We start from the raw sequence: 15,109 nt of genomic DNA, 5'->3' as shown, positions 1-15,109 counted from the left end.
GACGGGTGCTACAAAGCAAAACCTGCTGACAGATATACATTTCTGGGCAACATCTATTTGGAGACAACCCCCCACCCGCCCCCCACCCTTAAGAGATTTACGATGTTTTGCATAAGTATTCCAACCCCCTTAATAATTCCCATATTTTGCCACACGGCTACCGCAAGCTGCAATAAATGTATTTATTGAAGCTTTCATTTTAAGAGACCAACAAATAGTAGCCATTTATTGTAAAAACATAGAAGGAAAATTACACGGTTTTAAAAACTTTTAAACGAACAGCCTCACAGAGACCAAGGAACACAGCCGACAGGTCAGGGAGAATATTGAGAAGTTTAAAGTAGGGTTAGGTTAAAAAAAACAATAAACCAAGCTTTGGACGGCTCAGTTCAATCCATCTGATTATAAAAACAACACGGCAGAGCAGCAACCCTGAACTAGACGGGCAGAGAGAGCATTAAGGTTGCTTTATGCTTGACGCACGAGCGATCTGCGCGGAAATGACACGTGCGGACACGACGTCTGCAGCGTTTAGGCTCCGAGCGGTTTTTCCTCCGAACTAGCACTATTCTCCTAGACTCTAGAGGGCAGCGTTGTGCTCCTACACCAAGCCTACCACACCCCACTACATGTAGCAGTAGAAAACATAGCTGTCGCCAACATTTTAAAGCTTCTTCCTTTCTTCCAAGAGTGACGGTGATTTCTGTCCAGGAACTGTTAATAATAATAATCTTTACGGGCCGAATCGTAAAGATGTCTCTATTTACGAACCTTTGTAAATACAGGGTAACCCAGGAAGTAAGCCTTTTAATGGCAACCAGAGCTGCAGTGGAATAGCTTAGTTTAAAGCATATTAATGAGTTTGCATGAGTTGAAAATGAGCTTTTCCTTGTAATCCGAGGTTGAAAATAAGAATTAAAACTAAATTCTGTCTCTACGTGTGAATTGCAAAGAAGGTGATTCTACAAAGTAGTGCCTCAGGGAGGGTAAAAAGTTTACAAAGATCAGAGGGGATGATTTTAAAGGCATTAAGATCTACACACATCTAACACAGCCTCGCTACATCAAACGTGTGGCATGGTAACTCCACTTACCCACTGGTACTAGACGTCACAAACCCTTTCAATTAGCCAACGAACCAGTCGTTTATTTGGCTATTCTTCAAAGAAACAAAGGATATGATTGGGGGGCAGGAAGTTCCAGCTGAGGACCTGGTTGGCCAGAGCCAGGTAGCGCTGGAAGACGCAGGACATCTGAGCGTTGAGGTTCTCTCTGCGACTGAACTCCTGCAGCACCTCCATGGTCAGCATGAAGATCTGACGCAAGCCGTCCTCCTGGAGGGGACAAAAGGTTAGAGGTGCGACGGCAGGGCTGGAGGCGACGAAGAGGAGAGGCCTGAAGGCAGAAACGTGGGAAGCAAACCTGAAAGAGGCGCTTGCAGTTGCCGTGAAACTCCATGCTGAGGCCGATGCTGCTGGTCTTACTGGAGCTGGAGAACTCGCTGAGCAGAGCGGTCAGGATGGAGCAGGCCAGGGTTTGCTGCAGGGAAGAGGATTATGCATTAGAAATTAGTCATTCTGTGTAATATACCTGTTACACAGAATGACTTCTGGGCCAAAGGTCCAAAAAGCAGAGAAAGGAGTTTTACCAAATATTACAAAACAAAAAAATGGAGAGTCCTTTCTGACTCTTGGTGGCCTAGTGGTTAGAGCACAGAGCTTCGGTCCCAGAGGTTCTGAGTTCAACTCCCACAAGCTGCCATTCTGGGTCCCTGAGCAAGACCCTTAACCCCAGAACGCTTCCCGGGCGCCACACATGGCAGCCCACTGCTCCCCAAGGGTGATGGGTTAAAAGCAGAGAACAAATTTCATTGTAATGTATGTTTCAATGTATGTTTCAATGACAATAAAGATGATATTATTGAAAACGAAGAATGGATCTTGGGTTTTGATTACACTGCTGATAATGTGTGTAAACAGAAGCTTAAGGCAGTGCAAGAACAATACAAGCCGTGATGTTAATGTTCCATAAATCTCTTCTATCTCAGAATAGAGTTGGCAATGATTTTACAAACTCCCAGTGGAGCCAACAATTCCAATAAGGATTTGACCCCCCCCCCCCACAGAATCAGTAAATTCATGTTTTCCAACAACTTCCATGAGGTGTACAACATCCAGCCCCTAGACACACAGGCCGCTTCCTCAATCATTTTAGAAAACATGGGTCGCTCTCAGTATCAGTTCCAGCATGGTGCCATGATAGGCATGTCAGTCAACTTTGTAAGGCACATAAAGTTTTTTCACAATATACCAAACTGCCAAATCAACTATAAATTAGTTTATGGTGTAGCAGCAGTTTGGAAAATACATGGATCTGTTCACAGTTTTAGGTTTGTGTCCTTGAGACAATAGGAGAGGCAGCTGCAAAGAAGTTGCTGACCATCTCACTTTCAAATGAAACAATTTGTTTCAACTAATTTCCTCGTTTTTCTTTTCTATGACTACTTTCACTAGTTATTTTAGCGTTCAGACGCCTGACACGACCCTTTAATTTTATTCTGCTCACAGTTTGATCTCTTCCGCCTATTTCTTGGCCTGTTCATAACCTGATTGTATGAGCAGGTTTAAGCGCACTCGATAAATGTCATCAACAAATTACGTCATTTAGCTTGACAAGGTGTTAGCCTGTGTCACTTGTTTGTGGACTTGATTTAGATATTTAATATAGATCAACCAAAAGTGGGGCTAGTTTGGTAAACTATTGGATTGTCGATACTCCAACCGAGCCCTGGGCCAATTTGGACAGGAAAAGTTGGGCCCTGAGGTTAAGAAGGTTAAGAGCATGAATAATGCACTGTAGAAAATTAAATAGATAAGTTTCCTTCATGCTGAACCGCATTGTTAATGCAGGTTTTAACACTATTGTTTTAATGTTCAACACACAAGATTCAACGCTTTATCCGCTTTTTCTACTGACACTCAGATTTTGTCCATTTCAATACATTTCAGGATGTACTAAAGTGTCAATGTTTGAATTTACAATAAAGCGTTTTATATAAACACAGAACGTGAAATTATCCTCCTTCTTTTCTTCTAGCAGTGCTATTAAAGCACCCAACAAACACAAACTGATCCTCGGCCTCAAGCACACACATTTTCACGTGAGTGGCTTTGGCAGTGGCTTTTCCATTACTGGCACCATTACTTTTTAAAATCAGTGCACATAAAGCAAAAGGACTAGATGCATGCAGAAAAATAAGCCTCGGTTAAATTGAACAAACTGCCTGATTCATCTTTATATTATAGTTGGACATAAAAACATTAAATGTGATTTAAAAATGTTTAGCATAGAGATCACATCTATATTTTCAAACAATTTATACAATCTAAAGTTAAATATATCAAAAGGCCTGCGAGGTTTTAACTGACTGTTAAAGCTCTGATTGATCTCCTAGGTGCAAGATGATTAATAAATACATATGTAAAGAAAAGAAAATGGAAATTTCTCTTGACTCTAAAAAAAATTGAGGGGAAAGTGTTATAACATTTTAAAAAAGGTACAGGAATTTTAAATCATGTTGCATTACAAAATGCAGTTTATTTTGTAAAGATCTAAAAGACGGCAGATCAAAATGTCTAAAGTCTGGAGAGTTTTGGGATTTTAATCAAGTTGAAAGTTGAGGGTTTTCTGTTGGATCATCTTGCACTTGTAGGATTTCTCTCTTTGGGATTTAATTTAGAGACCAAGCGCAGTAGCGCCATCTACTGGACTGACAGAGCTAAGACAACTATGGGGGCGGAGAACGTGCAATAAATTGACAAAATTAGGTCAGGTCTTCATGTTTAGATTTTCAGTTAATCTTTGAGTGTGCTGGATTATACATATATAGTTATCCTGTCTTTGTTTTTTAAATTGGTATTAATTTTTCATTTAATGAGCCCTCCACACAATACATAGAAATATTTCAGAAATACACAGAGAAACTGATGTAAATAATGGAGGAAGACAACGTGTTCAGTGTCAGATTTGTTTTCTACTTTGACATTTCCTGTGGTCTTTTGGGGTATTTGTCTTTTTTTTTAATATTGTCAGACTAAATTGTCTTTTCTGAGCACAGAACTCTTTCATAAAGTCTGAAAACAAGAACGCAGTCAGAATTAAGGCTGGAAAGTGAAATATAACCAAGGTTTCCATCCAGTTTAATGGTGCTGAAATCTGGGATGCATGAATGTAATCCTTCAATATTATTACTCATATATAAAAACGGTTTATAACCTGTATAATCTGATTGAATTTGACTTTGGAAAGTGCCTTGTTTCATGAATTGGCGCTATATAAATAAAGGTGAATTGAAGATATGCCATTAGATGTTTAATGACTGTATTTTGCAGCTAAAACCAATGGTAGCCAGCAGCAGTAAAAGGTGAAAGCAGTTTTTGGTCACGCGTGTCTCTCCTTTACCACTGTGGGGTTCCCGCTGCCGATGAGCTGGCCGACCTCGTGGAAGATGCTTTTGCAGTTGATGCTTTTGTCCAGGGAGCCTCGCTTCACGATGACTGCCACAGCCAGCAGGATCTGCTCACGGACATACTTCTGCAGGCTGCAGGGAAAAGGGAGAGGCTTGCTTTAGACGCTCACAGTCCTGGTGAAGCACAGTTTGGCGAGATGTCGGATTATCTACAGGTTCCACAAATCACTAAAACGACACCGCGCCGGATCGACAGCAACATAGGGTCGTTTCATACCTCTCCAGGCATTCGGATTAGCTCAGATCTCTAATATCAAAATCTTGTCAAAACACGTAAAGTACTCTGCACTACACAATTATTGTCCTTGAGGTTTAGCATCTCAGCGACTAGATATTTACTGTCCAACTATGCTAGTGGCATGCAGAGCATTCATGAAGGCATGACACTGGCAGGACGACACTCTGCCAAACACTGCATTGATTCTGATACTGCGATGATGACTGCAGTTCAATATATTGTTCAGATCTTTGAAAAAAAAAAAAAAAATCTTTAAATATCAGTTTTAGTCTTGTTTGTTGGCATTTTAACAAAAGTTTAAAAGTCACATAGTTAAAACTGAACTAAAAGTCGTCTAGAGTCCAGAAACACTGAAAAAATGTGTTCAGTCACTGAGAAAAAAAAATAATAATAATATTAATAATAATAATAATAATAACAACAATAAAAAAAAAAAAAAAAAATCAAAGAAAGCATCTTATTTAAATGTTTGAATGCCACTATAGGCCTACAAGGAGTCCTGACGTCTTTTTCTACATCAGTTTATGCACATTGATTAATATACGTTTTAACTATGAATTATGCACAGTTTGAATTCCTGCAGAAATGATGAGAATGAGGGCTGGCGATGGATGCTGGGACTGGTTCGGGAGGTTTGAGCAAAAACCTCCGTCTTTCCTACTTACTTGGGTCTCTGTAAGACGTAGGTGAGGAGGAAGGCCCGGAGGGACTCGATGCTGGGCTTCTCCAGCAGGATCCACTCCCGCACAACAGCCTCCATGATGGCCGTGGCTGCCTGGAATAGCACATAGTCCACCTTACTGGTCTCTGGAGAGAGAGAGAGGAGAAACGTGAGGGAGCAGAACGAACACAATGCAAAAGTGAAAAAAAGAAAAAGAAAAATGTGTTAACTGCTTTAAGATTTTTAAATATCCGCCCCCAATTCTAATTCAGGCCAAATTTTGTCAAAGCATAGCAGAGTTCCCAAAGCGACAAGGACTCGCTTAATGGTTTCAACTTAAATCTGGACGGAACAAGGTTTTTATGCCTCGAATTCTTAAAATCAAGTTTGCTGTTAACATGGGTCTGTTTAGTTCCTGTCCCCACAAAAAAAAAAAAAAAAAAAAACAGCTTTCTCTATGAGAGCTAGTGGATGCTAGTGGACCTGTGAATAAAAACAGGATTTTGTCTGGTGGAAAGTACATAATGGCTGCAGCTGTCTTTTTGCACGCTCTCTCTGTGTAGATGTTTAAGTTTTCTCACTGCAAAACCGGATCTAAAATTAAGTCTAAAAATTTCTTAAAATTAGTGTTTTTGTCCTAGATTTGAGCAGGTAAATAAGATTATCTGCCAATGGAATGAGTATTTTGACCCCTAAAATAAGATAATTAGACATCCTGCACTTGAAATAAGACGATGGAGATGAATTGTTCCTGTTTTAAGTGCAAAAATCCAGTGATCTATTGGCAGATCATCTTATTTACCTGCTCAAATCAAAGACAAATACACTAATTTCAAGAACCTTTTACTTATTTTAAGTTGTTTTTGCAGTGCTCTGGGTACCACTGCCACAATCCAATAATTATGCATGACAGGCTGAGCGGCCTCTCTGAACGGCCTTTAGGAGCATCGTTGTCTGTCCTGTGTGTCGGTGATGCCAGGTAGCGGATGGCGACCGCTCCAGGGCGTACCCCGCCTCTCACCCAGTGACCGCTGCAGACGGGTCCCTGCACGGGGCCAGCGGGTAACGGACATAAGCACCGGCTAAGCCACGGGAAGACGCGAGCGCCGAAACGAGAGAATTTGATTCGTGCTGAATTCGGTGCCAGCTAGTGTTGCTCCAGGTTTTTTTAAATCACGCAGGCCCTAAGCGCAATACTCTACGGTCCTGCAGCTCTTTACTTGCTGGGGAAATGAGATGATTTCTTTTAGCATGCGCGTGAGTTCGTCATTCTAACATTATGCAAGTTCAGCTAAATTCAGCAGCTACCGAGGATGTGCTTGCAGATGGCGAACGGGGATTTGGACTTCCTGAAGGAGAGGAATACGTGTTCAGCGTGTTGCCTCTGCTCTGTGCTGACCATGGACGGCGGTGCCTGGAGAAACAAACAGAAGCAGCACAATTTAGACACGAACCCTGAAAAACATAACGTGTCCTGTTTTTAAATAAAAAAAGAGAACATTTTAAAGCTTTTATTGGGTTGGAGAGACTGGCTAAGAAAACATTTAAAATGTTCTAAATGAACAGGATAAATATGACAGGGAACTTACATTAAATGCTATCTTAGCAGTGTATAGACTTAAGATTAAACGTTACACACACATCATACTTTTTGTAAATGCTAAATAAAGTGATCAGCTTTTGATTTTAAGACCTTATTTCAGGTTCTGCTCAGACACCTTTGACCTCAGCCACGTGGCTGGCCTGCTCTCCAGGCGAAGCCGCGGCGTCTCCATCACATTCATGTCCAGACTTTGATGGAGCTACTCATCCCATTTTTCCTCACAGAAAACACATTTCATGGTCCCAACATCAGCATGTTGTCCAGGTTCTCCAGCAGCCCCACACCGTCATACCGCCACCATCACGTTCCATTTGTGAAATGTGCTGTTGGTTTTACGCCGTCCCAACACCTCCACCTTTGCTTCCTCAGTGAAGCCGCACGATACCAGGAAAAACGTTTAATGGATAAAGTTGCTCACACTTGTAAATAGGGCTGAATGATTTTGGAAAATAATCTAATTGTGATTTTTTTTTCTTAATATTGTGATTTAATGCGATTTTTTTCCCCAAGTTTAATTTATCATGTGTTTTAAAATATATAGACAAACAACAAATCAATTTCTTTCCTCGTCATGTGGATTAGTTGCTAAAAGACCAACAGCATCTAGCAGTAATGATTGCGTTCTGCCTACAATATATTTCAATCAAAATTGCAATTTTGACTTTTCTCCGCATTAACCACAAGCAACAAAAATGGCCTCTAAATAAAGATGTTTGTACACAAGGACTATTTTAATTATGAACTTTTAATGTTTCTATTGATCAGAATATTATTCAAGAGAACAGCTTTTAATTTAATTAGACATCAATCCTTGAACATAAAGTGCAACCAACAATCAAGTCTATGTATTAAACTGATTGACCTGTACTTAATGCTTTGTATGATTATATAAACTCTCAAACAAGTGGTAAAATTAGATTATCTCACTGCTGCAACTGTCTTCCCTTCCATGTGGAGGCAAACCCACTTTAAACATTTTACTGACACCTAATGGACGTATCTAATTCCCTAATTGTTTATAGCCAAAAATTGCAGACTCTGCGATTTGGAAATTGCATTTTTTTTTAAATCACGATTATATTGAAAATGCGATTAATTGTTCAGCCCTACTTGTAAGGATATCGATTACAACTAACCCACTTTTTCTTTGCATTGTTTCTAATCGCCGTACCACGACGTGACTTGTACCACCAGGAGATCACATCAGGTCAGGCGTGAAAGGCTGCTGGGAGTCCAGCCGACTGAGCGAAGACAAGAACAGCTAAAAGTGAAACCGGAATATTGTCAAATAGTTGAAAACTTGTGATCCCTCGTTTCAGAAAAGATTACCAATTACCAATTATTTTTCCACAGGACTAAAAATATAATTGAACAGCTCATAAATGAGAAGGGATGCTGATGAGTATACCGCCTCTGTATTCATTTTCTAATGCAGACCTTTAGGGGGAAAATAAAGTTGCAGCTGAGTCTCTACAACCCGTCCATGTGGCCTACAGAGGGGTCAGACAAACTACTGACGCCTAACGTCAACCAGTGAAGTTTACTGGAAAGCTGCCGCCACCAAAAGCAACATTTACTGCCACAGGACTGGATGATGAGGAGCTTCCTCGAAAAAGTGTCGCCTCAGTCGTTCACAGAAGTGCAGAGATCGGTGGCGGTCTCACAATAAATGAAAGAGATTACAGCGGCGAGCTGTAATGAACAACGAGAGAGAGAGAGAGCAGACCCAACAGGTCTTTATGGAGGAGCGTCTCCATGATACCGCTCAGCAGCAAAGTCACATTCCAGACCTAATGGCAGTAAAAGCAGCTCTGTAGTCCAAGGCTGCAGCGGGAAGAAAGAGCCTTTTATCTGAAACCACGCATAACGCGCCGTCATGACATCACACACACAGTTATGACTGCGAGCAGACAGGCGCAGTGGACTGGACCTAATGGAGGCCGCTGTTAAATTAAAGCCCGACTGTAGAAAGACTAAACGGGGATGACAGAGGGCTCATTTTTCTGAAGCACACTTTAAATCTCCAATTCCCCTAATTTGTGTGTGAAAATGCCAAAAATAAAAAAATAAGTCAATGTCATAGCTTTGCCGGTGATCTCAACCAGTTTAACAATCTCTGGCCAGGTTTGAAACATTAAGAGGAAAAAAAGCAGTAAAATACTTTATTTATGAACAAGTGAACAAACATTTCTTATTTAAATTCAAGGTTTCCTTTTTGGATCAGTTTCCAGAGGTGGAAATTAATAAAGTCCAATCCCACTTTTCACATCTGATCATGCCTTTCACCTCCACAGGATGGACGGGTGAATTCCCAACCAGCAGGAAGTCGTCCGGCGGGCCGCTTTAAGGAGCAATAACGCCGCTTCTCATTGGGAGATTCTCCAGAACGTACGCTGGATTTTTGGGAGGAGAGGCCAGAATGGGTGAGGTACAGATTATGCATGATGGGATTTTTTGCTTCGTGCCCACAAACGAACAGACCCTGACCAACGCTGACTGAAGTACACAAACGTTCCTGAAACACCAAGGGCAATAAATGTCCTCCTTCCTTGTAACAACACCGGTAAAAAAAAAATTTAAAAAAAAATTACCGATTACTTACCAACTGGATTTCAGTTCCAGAAATCATTTTGAGACCCTCTAGTGGGGTCCCCAACTTTAGGGACCCCTGGAGTAAGGAGCAAATGGTAACTGCAGTAAACTCAGTTCTGGAGAGCTACTGTCCTGCAACTTTTACAATAAAAACCATTCTCAAAACATACCTGGATAAAATGGCAGATTTCCCTCACCGAGCTCTGCAGAACCCTGGTAAGAAGCTGTTCTTTAGTAGCCTCGTGAGACCATCCTGATCTCGCGAGCTTTCAAGGTTTCACTCGCAGATCAGTCTGGCTACTCTCCGTTAAAGAAAATTTGGAGCCGTTCACCAAACGAACGTCCAATCAGCGTTGGCTTTGAGGCGGGTTGAGGTGTGACGCAACGAGAAGCGCGACAGTTCAGTCTAAAGAACATGGCGGCTTCAGCCGATGAAACTAGCGTTAGCGCGGCTATCGAGCAAGTTTTATCGTAATTACAGAGTATTTCTTTGCTGAGCTAACGAGCCTTTACCTGCAGCAGCAAGAGTAGCTTGGCTTGTGGTTGTGTTTTCGTCGTCGCTCGAAGCATGTTGACGAATACGTCATATGCTTCGTTGATCTGATTGGTTTATTTGGCCCGTCTATCACCAACATAGGCCAATCAGCTAACCAGTATTTTTTTGACCAGAGCAAACAGCGATTGGCTGATTATCGGTCGTGACCCATGAATGGACTAAACTTGTTTAGCACTTTCCTAGTCTGAGGGCGTTTTTTTCCACCTATAACTTGTTTTTTTTGGTCCAAATCAGTGGATGAGTTGATCGACCTGCAGCTTTTTCCAGTGGTTTGGTTTGTTTTCACACAGAGAAAACTCTGCAGGACCCCAAACCGGTCACTACAAACCCAAGAACGTCTATTCTGTTTATTGGGTGGATGTGTCCGGGGACGGGACAACCAAACACAACTACAGGGATGGGCGCCATCACCAGACATAAACATTGTTGTGCGCCATCTGCTGGCAGCACTGTAGAACTGTCGGAAAGCAAGATGGCAACTATTGATTCAGCCACCATAACTCTGTGGACGCTCCGTGGTGTAGCTGATAGCAGCCGTAGTCAGTCAGAGCGGTTCGACTACCAACCCAATCTACAGGGTTAGGGTTGCTTTAACTCAATAGCCCCATTTACACTAGCCTTGTTAAACCGATCCAGGCCGAGCTCGGTCCGAGCTTGGATCAGTTAACCAAGCCGAGCTTGGTTCTGAGGACCGTTTACACATCATGCTATCACGGTTCCTCGCCTCCTAGTTACGATCTGCTGTACTACTGCTCTATCTGTGCTGTGTCCGGAGTCCAATAAAACTTGATTTTAGCGGCGGCGGTAGAAGACGGACGGCTGAAGTTTCTGGAACAGCGAGCCGCAGCACAGAGGCGGAGGTGCAGGAGGGAGCCGCAGGAGCAGCGAGGCGTTTTTTTTTTTTTGAGTTGCTAAATGGGTTCTGTAAACGGGACGGAGCCGAGCGGGCTCTCTGGGATTGAAGGAGGAAATCAGGCAAAAAATGGCGGCACCTGTAACATTCAGGAAGTTATGTTTGGTTATTTTTCTTTGTGTGCAGGGAGTCAGGCGAAGAAGGCAACTTTTGGTGAATTTACTTGATAGAGTCGGCTTTTGGGACGTGGATAAGACAAACGAACGTCTAATCAGGATTTACAGACGCAGGAAACAACGACAGACACTGAGGTTCATCACACTGCTTAGCAGAATCATCTCTGGAAACCGTGTGGCACGGTAAGGAAGCTAGTATTTTTCTGAATGTCTGAAATGTCAGCTGGCTGTAAGGAGATGACGCGGTCTGCTCATGCGCTCTTTGTTAATAGAAAACCGAGCCAGGGAAAAACCGAGCCGAACCTACCTCTGGAACTGGTCTGCATTTAGCGCGGTCCGGTTGTGTCTGGCTCGGTCCAGTTCAGTTTGCGTTCCATTTACACTCAATAGTTATCTCAGTTACTGAGCTCGGACTGGTCTCGGCACGGTTAAAAAGGGGTAGAGTATATACGCAGGAGCGTCTCTTTTACTAAACAAATCGAGCAAAATCAAAATGTAAAACACACAGATAAAATACAATTACCCAACAGGGCTCGATAATTTTGAACGGAAAACCTTTGTGTGTGACCAGAGTGAGCGACTGCAGCAGAAAATCAGTCATGGTACAGGACTGGGCCCCTTTAAGGTTCCAGTGACGCTCTTCGGTGCAGAGGTTGTTACTGCAGGAAGAAAGCTCAAAGGTAGTCGCCCTTTTCAGCATCAGCAGTCAGAGGAAGCACAGGGATGTAAGACGCCCTGTGAAAGGAAACGTCTGCCACTCGGCCCCCAAAGAGAGCAACACTTTGAGCAGATAATAGGAAGGTTAAATGGAGCACACATCTATTCTATCCTTTAATCGTTCAATCTCTTTTGGGCAGCCTCGTGGAAATTTGATTTAAGGTAAATATCTACATTCTCTATAGAGAATTCACGGCGACTGCTATGGTAGTAATACAAACTCTGACAATCACAGCAACAGGCTTTCCTTTTTTTTTTTTTCACTTTTTGTTTTAAAGTTAATCTGAGCCTCAAGGAATTTGTTTTTCTGGGGGGTAAAAATGACGTCACACATGCGCCTATTTGTCTTATTGTCAGATGGGGGTTGATGTTCTTAACCCTCCTATCGTCCTTGGGGTCAATTTGACCCCATTCAATGTTTATCATTCAAAAAATAGTAGTTAACTTTTTTTTTTTTGCTTCATATTTCATGACTTTTCCTAATTTGATGGGGACAACTGGTAAAGCATAAAACTTTTGTGATGTTATTTTTTGAATGTGCTGAACACATATTACACGCATTGGTTGTCCTCTGGGGTCAATTTGACCCCAAGCTGTTTTAGCTGCTAAAACTTGTCAGTGACCTAACATGACCACACCTGCAGGCACAGAGTTGATACATTTTAGTTGATACATTTGAACTGAGACATCTGGGGATCTGTGTGACCTTCTGAACTCACACCTGCCAAAGTAGAACTGATTTGTCCCGCCTTGTGAAGGGCGGGTTATTCCTACAACGCCATTGGTAGTTCATGCCAAATCAGGGAGGAGCAAACATAAGCTTGCACTACAGTCCTCTATCCAAATCATTCCTCACTGTGCTCTGAGTATACTGCAATCTGCACACTCTCTCTTTGAAAATGTCTTCTGGAAAAAGGCTTACTGTCAAAGAGGTTTTGGAGCTGCTCTTTGACAGTGAAAGTGACTTAGAGGAGACTGTCTCTGAGACTGAGGATTGTGTTGAGGAGGACCCTGATTTTGAGGAATTCTCATCTGATGAGAATGAGAGTGTTGACCCTCCTGTTGTCCCTCAACCACCAGCAGACACAATTTCTTCCAAAAATGGAAAAATAATTTGGTCCCTTTCCCCACTGAAACAGCAGGGTAGACATAGCGCAAGTAATATAATCAAAATGGTTCCAGGACCCACCAGATATGCAGTCAGCCATGTTGATGACATCAAGTCATCATTCGAGCTCTTCATAACGCCATCATTCAAAAATTTTGTGCTTGGGATGACAAATTTAGAGGGAAAGCGTGTTTATGGGGACAGTTGGAAAGACTTGGATATAGTTGACTTGGAAGCCTACATTGGCTTGCTAATTTTGGCAGGAGTTTATAAGTCAAAAGGTGAAGCAACAGCAAGTCTTTGGAATGCTGAGACTGGAAGGGCAATATTTCCAGCCACCATGTCTCTGAAGGCATTCCACATTTTGTCTCGTGTCATACGCTTTGATGACAAACAAACAAGGCAGGGCCGTCGAGAACGTGACAAACTTGCTGCGGTAAGGGATGTGTGGGACAAGTGGGTGCAGCGTTTACCCCTGCTTTATAATCCAGGCGCTCACGTGACTGTCGATGAGTGCCTGGTTGCGTTTCGTGGGCGCTGCCCATTCAGACAGTATATGCCTAACAAACCTGCTAAATATGGCATCAAAATATGGGCAGCATGTGATGCACAGTCCAGCTTTGCCTGGAACATGCAGGTGTACATGGGCAAATCTCCTGGCGAAGCACCAGAAAAAAATCAGGGCACAAGGGTTGTGCTTGATATGGCTGAAGGACTGCATGGGCATAATATTACATGTGATAATTTTTTCACGTCTTACGCCCTGGGTGAGGAACTGCTCAAAAGGCAGGTTACGATGTTGGGGACGGTGAGAAAGAACAAGCCAGAGCTTCCCTCTGAACTCCTTGCTGTCAAGAGCAGGAAGGTAACATCTTCCATGTTTGCCTTCACTGAGAAAGCAACTCTGGTCTCCTACTGTCCCAAGAAAGGGAAAAATGTCCTGCTGCTCAGCACCATGCATAAAGATGCTGCCCTGAGCAGCAGAGAAGACAAAAAGCCACAAATGGTGCTGGACTACAATGAAACAAAGGGAGGGGTGGACAATCTAGACAAGGTCACAGCCACATACAGCTGTCGACGCATGACTTCCCGTTGGCCCCTTGTCATCTTCTTCCACATCATTGATGTGAGTGCATATAATGCGTTCGTAATTTGGTGTGAGATAAACAAAGGCTGGAATAGGGGAAAACTCAGCCGAAGGAGGCTTTTCCTGGAGGAGCTTGGCAATGCACTGGTCAGGCCTCAAATTGAGAGAAGACAGAGCCTTCCAAGAGCATCACCAGTTGCTGCAGCTATTGTGAGGGACATACAGAGGGAGAAAAACACCCCAACTCCTCCAGTGGCACAAACTGCAGGCAAGAAACGTGGCAGGTGTCAGGTCTGTCCCACCCGAAACGACTGCAAGACCAGCATGACCTGTTCAAAATGTGAAAAGTATGTCTGCAAGGAGCATGCACACACACTCTGCACATCCTGTGTACAGTAGTGCAGACTAAAAGCTTGGCTACTGTGGCATGAACTGTTCCACGTTTTAGCTACTGACATTATCACACTGTTCAAAATGGGTGGATTTTCAAATTGTTTCTCTCTAAAAACTGTTCCATGTTCTAACTACTACATGACATGTTCTCATTATCCATTTTCTGTCACACAAATGAAAAAAAAACAAAAAAAAAAACAAAAAACCCCCCAGAAAAAACAACCCAAAAAATCATAAAAAAACAAAAACAAACAAAAAAAAACTCTATAACTCTGCCACTGCCGGTCCCAAGCCCGGATAACAAAAGAGGAGGGGTGAGTAAGATCCTACAGTAACTAGCAACAAATATATTACAACAAAATAGATAAAAATAAGTAAATAAATATGTTTATGAGAGGAAAGGGGGAGTCACCAACATTAATCAATATGGTTCATTTGGTGAGAGTCATGAATGTGCTCAAAACCTGTAAATTTGAGAAAATTTGTATAAAAAAATCAAAATAAACTCATTTTCATTTAAAGGTTTGGCCTGATGGTGGCGCTAGAGGTAAGGTCAACTCACTGATTTTGAAGGGGTTATTTATGTATTCAACAAAT

At 42.3% G+C, this 15,109-nt stretch overlaps 1 protein-coding gene across 1 annotated transcript in view; it reads right to left on the bottom strand.

The window, feature by feature from the left end:
• The window catches only part of xpo4 (exportin 4), a 67,220-nt gene that overhangs the window by 50,826 nt on the left and 1,285 nt on the right, over positions 1 to 15,109 (bottom strand). Inside the window, exons 2-6 of the mRNA XM_012880072.3 lie at positions 6,736 to 6,841; positions 5,432 to 5,573; positions 4,462 to 4,600; positions 1,423 to 1,539; positions 1,181 to 1,334 (exon numbers count right to left, since the gene is read on the bottom strand). Coding sequence (XP_012735526.1) covers positions 1,181 to 1,334; positions 1,423 to 1,539; positions 4,462 to 4,600; positions 5,432 to 5,573; positions 6,736 to 6,841 — 658 coding nt within the window. The remainder of the gene's footprint in view (positions 1 to 1,180; positions 1,335 to 1,422; positions 1,540 to 4,461; positions 4,601 to 5,431; positions 5,574 to 6,735; positions 6,842 to 15,109) is intronic.

The sequence above is a fragment of the Fundulus heteroclitus genome, chromosome 7, assembly GCF_011125445.2.
Source record: "Fundulus heteroclitus isolate FHET01 chromosome 7, MU-UCD_Fhet_4.1, whole genome shotgun sequence".
Taxonomy (NCBI): Eukaryota; Metazoa; Chordata; class Actinopteri; order Cyprinodontiformes; family Fundulidae; genus Fundulus; species Fundulus heteroclitus.
Note: the sequence above shows the minus strand (reverse complement) of the source record. Positions and strands in the feature narration are given on the sequence as shown.